The sequence below is a fragment of the Pyxicephalus adspersus genome, chromosome Z (genome assembly GCF_032062135.1).
Source record: "Pyxicephalus adspersus chromosome Z, UCB_Pads_2.0, whole genome shotgun sequence".
NCBI classification, from domain to species: Eukaryota; Metazoa; Chordata; class Amphibia; order Anura; family Pyxicephalidae; genus Pyxicephalus; species Pyxicephalus adspersus.
Genome location: NC_092871.1, coordinates 71,761,055 through 71,767,054, shown reverse-complemented (window position 1 = coordinate 71,767,054; position 6,000 = coordinate 71,761,055). Strand labels below are relative to the sequence as shown.

Below are 6,000 nucleotides of genomic sequence, written 5' to 3'. Positions count from 1 at the left end.
TGTTTATGACTGTGCTGTTGGTTTTTAATGCACATAAAATATTTTAGGACACTATTTGTTTCAGAATATTTTTTTCTTCATTTCCCTTCTCTAAAAACTGGTGCGTCTTATGGTCCAGTGCGTCTTATGGTCTGAAAAATACGGTAATTGTCCCATAACATACAATGAAGTGATGAAATCAAGCACCATTGTGTTTTTGTACATTGGTGAAAGTAGTAATGGTAAAATAGGCTGTGGGTATGCGGAGTAGTGTGCTCTGTTGCCTGTTTATGCTAGTTATGGTGTGTTCACTGTGCTGAACAATTTTCTGCAATTGTGTATTGGGTATAGTACATTCCTCTCTGTCTCAAAAACTTATGTTCTGCCATATTTCACATGGGCCATTTTTATGTCATAGATAGGGAGTGAAATTATTATGGAAACATGTTCATGATAGAAATGCAATTTCGCTTTGTATGTTTTTACAATACAATGAAAGCAAAAATGCTTTTATAGTGTTTAGTGTATTATCACAAAAAACTTACATCCAATCTGTTTAAAAGGTATGCCTTAATGCATTCTGCACAAGCCTGCCTTGATATGTGGGTCAAGGCATAATATTAATAGATTGTTGGATGCTGTTAAACTAAATGAAACATTTAGCTCATTGCACCAAAAATATAGAACAGAGGACATTTGCTTTCAATGTACCTTTGCAGAATATTTTAGTGTGAGCAATACTTGAAACAGATTCAATACATTTATAACTGAAATTGTAGCACACATTTCAATCATACATAAGTGTTTATTTGCAAATCAACGTATTGTCCTTTTGATCTGCATATAACGTTCCAACAAACATGTGATTGTAAGGAATAAAAATAAAAAAATGACATTTAACTTGGTTAACCTTCACTAGTTTGTATTAAGTATTTCACACTCATCTTTACTCAGCAACCGTGTTTTGTATTTTTCTATCATTTGTATGTAAACCTTTTAAAAATTTTTGTTTTACCATACTTTCTTTTAAGCCTCCATTCTATTTGTAGAAGACTTAAACAATGCTTTATTTAAAACATAATCAAAGATGTATTAAGCTCTGTCATAGATGATATGCTAACCTTTTTGGGGTACATCTTATACAATACTTTTCACCCCATATATATCTATGCTGATCCACAGTCAGTACTGTACAGTATGTTTTTACAAGTATGTCCCAGTAATATATTTTTCCTTCCTCTGCTTGCTCACATTACTTATGGATGTTAATATAAATTAAACCTGTTAATAGGTTTTAAAAATAAGAAACAAAACTAACCAATACCTTTCAGGCTGTTTGTGATGTACTGATCTTACAAAAGTTACTGTTTCAATGCCCACAGTTGAAAGGGTTGGTTATTTAAAATACCTTTATTGTGTCTTTTCCACCTATGCATTTGCAATAGTGCCTGTTCTTAGTAGTGCATGTTTTATGGAACATTCCACTTATAAGCTTTTTATTGTGTAGACATAGACACAGTAAAAAAATGAAAAATTCTTTATAAGGTTTTTTAATTATGTAGACGCACAAAACTGCATATTACATTCATGTACATATACCATTCATAGCAAGGGTTTGCTTAACACATATAAGCATGTAGACACCTACAAAAAGTAACTTTGTTTATGCTGAAATAGAATGCTTGTTAACTTTTTGGTTGCCTGTTTATTTTAGCAAAAGTGGAGTTAACATTCAATAACTGACTGGTATTGTTCATCAGAGAAAACAGAAAATGTAAATTGTATGTCTGCAAGCTAGGGCAGCTGTCAAGATTTAGTTTCATCTGATCGTAACCTTCCCACTATGACAGAACTGGGCTGCTGACTCTGAGCACAATTTTACCTGGCATGCTGTCATTTTTAGGGATGAAGATGTTGGATGGAGAAATAAAACTGGCAGGCTGATGACTGGAGTACTTTGTTACCCTGGATGTATCCTCATAGTCTTGGATCTACGTTTGATCTTAAATCATGCTTCAAATTGCATGTCACTTAAAATAACTCTACCTAATGTATCTCTGCATTATCACCCAACAGGTTTATGTGGATAAATTCTTCCTTTGTTGGGAAAAAATTGAGAAATAGGAGATAGATATTTAAACCTGTTTGAAAAGGCATGATTCAAAGGGTAAAATATCAGTAATATGAATGAGAAAGCTTTTGGTTCAGAATTCTATTAAGTTGACCGAGTGCAGAATTCGAATAAGTTGGCCGAGTGCAAATTATCGTGAAGTACATTTGTTCTTGGCCAGCATAATTACCCAACAAATTGGCCCCACAACATGAATTGATCCTGTGTCCTTTACAGCATTCTGATGGGGATAACACACGTGTTGGAATCTGGCATCTGACAACAATTTTTAGAGGGTTTTACAGGGCAGGGTAATCTTTAAGCAATCCATCCAATCCAAATAGTGAACTGTGTGTGGTAACTTAAACTGGTCCTGCCTAAAGCTACATTCACAGGTCAGATGAATGTCACCAGAGACCAACAGCAAGGCTTGTCTCCGGTGAATAAATAATGTATGTACAGTGGTCCATTGATATCGTTCATCAAACAACTATGACAGTTTGATGAACAACCAGTCCGGAATTACTGATGTATTGCATTTGTTCATTTCCCCTCTCTTAAGCTGCGTACACACCTGCAATTTTTGTCGTTGGAAAGGATCTTTCACGATCCTTTCCAACGAGAAAAGACTGCACGATGCATGAACGATGCTGTACATACAGCACCGTTCATGCTCTATGGAGAGGGGAGGGGGAAAGTGACGGAGCGGCACCCTGCTGCGCGCTCTCCCCTTCCCTTTCATTAGGATTGGTCATCGTCCATCGTCCATGGATCCGCCAGGACGGTCGTCGGACGATGGACGACGACCGACTGTACACACGGCAGATTTTCGCCCGATAATTGGCCGATACCGATTATCGGGCGAGAAAAATTTGCCGTGTGTACGCAGCTTAAGGAAGAATACAGCATTGTGTATACAACTCTAGTTCCTTCGTTTATCACTAGAAATTATCACAAAAGATAGTTTCCAGCTACAGTAATTTGACTACTATCTGACATTTGTGTGGGGTCTTAAGGGCTTGATAAGGGAAACATTAAAGAAAGTAATGACTACACCACCATGTCTCTCTGTTGAGGTTATCTCCCAAGCTTTTACATTAGGTAGCAGTGTGTATAGGTGTGTATAGCCCAGAAACCCTTGAGAGTAAAGGTGCGTACACACTTCCAATTTTTATCGTTCCAATCGAACGACGAACGATCGATTGGGCAAAAAATCGTTCGTAAAAAAGTAACCAACGACGCCGACGAACGAGGAAAGTCGCTGGAAACGAACGACCGGACCGGCGGATCGGATTGGACGACGATCGTTGAACATCGGTCGTGTACGGTCGTTCGTTGATCGTCCATGTTCAGAGCATGCGTGATGAACGAACGTCCGTTCACTTTCCTGTCGTGCACATAGTTCCTCTATCGCTTAAACGATCGTATCTATTGTGTGTACAATATCTACGAACGATCGTGTCGTTACCTCTATGTGCAGGATCGGTGCTATACGATCGTTCGTGTATATCGTGCAGGAACGTTCGTCGTTCGTTTTCCGACGATAATAATTGGAAGTGTGTACGTAGCTTAACTTTTTAGTACATGGGACTGTCTAGCACCAGTTATAATAACTGGTTGGTATAGAAGGTAGAACAAAATATTCACAAAAGTATTTAAAGGAGAAACACGTGTATCAACTATGTTAAATATCAATATTCTGGTCCAATTTGTGTTTTTCAGAGAGAACAACAAAATTGTTCAACAAAATTTGTTCGTCAACAAAAATGTTCAGATTAATTATTTTTTTTCTCAGGGTTTGTTTTGTAGTTTTGAAGAAGTATATGATTTCTTTGAAATTAAGTTGCATAATAACACCCAGCTGTTTCTCCTCCTTCATAGATGACCGCGTTGACCAAAGAGCGTGCCTTATCTGTGGGGACCGTGCCACAGGACTGCATTATGGCATTATTTCTTGCGAGGGCTGCAAAGGCTTCTTTAAGCGCAGCATCTGTAATAAAAGAGTATACAGATGCAGCCGTGATAAAAATTGTGTCATGTCCCGAAAGCAGAGGAACCGTTGTCAGTACTGCCGCCTTCTTAAGTGTCTGCAAATGGGGATGAATAGAAAAGGTAATTTCCTGAAAGATCACTAAACATTTTTGGATTCACCACAAATTCACTCAGCTCCTAATTTTCTTATTGTGGACGAATATAACATTTTTTTCTCTAGTGAAATACAAAAAATGATGTCACCTCTGACCAATTGTCTATCGATAAACTATTGAATCCCTCTCCTTCTCCTTATAGCCGCATCAATTTATTTATTTTATTTCCGGGTAAACCGAATTCTCAACCCATGTAACATAGTAAAAATTTGTTCTGTAGTTAAGAACTGGGAGGATTGATTCAGATAACACAGGTGAACAAGGACATCTCCAAATGTTTGATACAAATTAATATTTATCAACAGGTAATTGTTTCCAATTTTCAAACCAGTATAACAAAATGCTTTAATGGCATAATTAACATATCTAAAAAATGCAAAAATAAAATAATCATTGTTCTGCTAGGCATACACTATACCATTTCTTCTCTATGGTATTCATGGGCAGTATTCCGATCAACATATTAACTGAACCCTTTGTAGTTAAAACTGTATTAAAAAGGCTTTATTGAGAAAACTTGATGTTCCCAAAAAATGCTTTTATATCTTTATTTGTCTAATTATTTGTGTTTTATTTTGTATGGCTAGCATTAGAGTTTACATTATCTTTTGAAAGGGTTGTGGTTTAAGAACAGATGAACAAATACCAGATGAACAAATACCCTGTAACAGATGAACAAATACCCTATTAGACCATATTGATTCATTGGTCTATTGAAATATAAATTTTTCTGGTTCCTAATATTCCTTTAATCTCCCCTATTGAATTGAACAGTACTGTGTGTACAATTCTTGTTCATTGCAGTGTAGCTGGAAATTATCAGAAAATATTATTTTAAACAAGTTTGACATGTGTATGGGCCTTAAGAGCTTGACTTCCTAAAACTCATATTTATGTCCAGGTATATACCACTTCCTTCTTACTAATCATTTTACAACTTTGTCAAAGCCAATAATACCATCATCTTTCACATATAGAGCAAGCTTATGATTTGCTTTTTTCCCTACACGAGCAGGTATAGACATTTTATTATGAAAGGTAATATATGTTTTTTGTTTTTATTCAAATAGTAGATCATTTTGTAAAATATGTTATTATAAGGAAATTGTTGTCCAGCCCTGAAAATTGATTTTACTTTTGTATTTTTTTTTTCAAAGGTATATCTTAAAAAAAAAAAAAAAAAGTGAAAATGTGAATACATATTGTTTTTAAATCAGTGGTTTACAAAGACAGAGAAATAACACCACAGAATTAGCACCTTTTTAACAAATGTCAACAGGCCTAAATTTGTATCATAAATTCGGGCAAGATTCGCCATGGGCCTCCCTTTATGGGACAATGGACCTCACTGACAGCTTTTTCAACTGTAACTCCAATATCAGAAAAAAAAATGTATGTGTTTTTAGCAGGGACTCCTAATTTATGGTATCACTAACTCTGACTCCTTTATTTTAAACATGATGAATCATCCTAATGTTCCATGTTGATTTAAGCTCAACATACACAAATTTCTTTACTGCCAAAGCTCAGCCATTGTAAAGCTATATGAAGAAGGGGTCTGCTTTTGGGAACAAGAACCCCTGGCCAGGAAGCTGACTCTTTACCCTATTAACCATCCAACCAGCATGTAAACCAGTAAAGTTTTATGTCTAAATTATGGTAAAAACACAAAAAAGAAAACAATGTTTTATTTACAAAATTTGCTGTTTTAAAATTATCAATTAAACTACATAAACAAAAAACAAAAAAAACAAAACACAATTG

The 6,000-nt window shown here is 35.6% G+C and overlaps 1 protein-coding gene across 1 annotated transcript in view; it reads left to right on the top strand.

Annotated features, from left to right (window-relative positions):
* The window catches only part of NR6A1 (nuclear receptor subfamily 6 group A member 1), a 67,941-nt gene that overhangs the window by 16,741 nt on the left and 45,200 nt on the right, over window positions 1-6,000 (top strand). Inside the window, exon 2 of the mRNA XM_072430947.1 lies at window positions 3,971-4,201. Coding sequence (XP_072287048.1) covers window positions 3,971-4,201 — 231 coding nt within the window. The remainder of the gene's footprint in view (window positions 1-3,970; window positions 4,202-6,000) is intronic.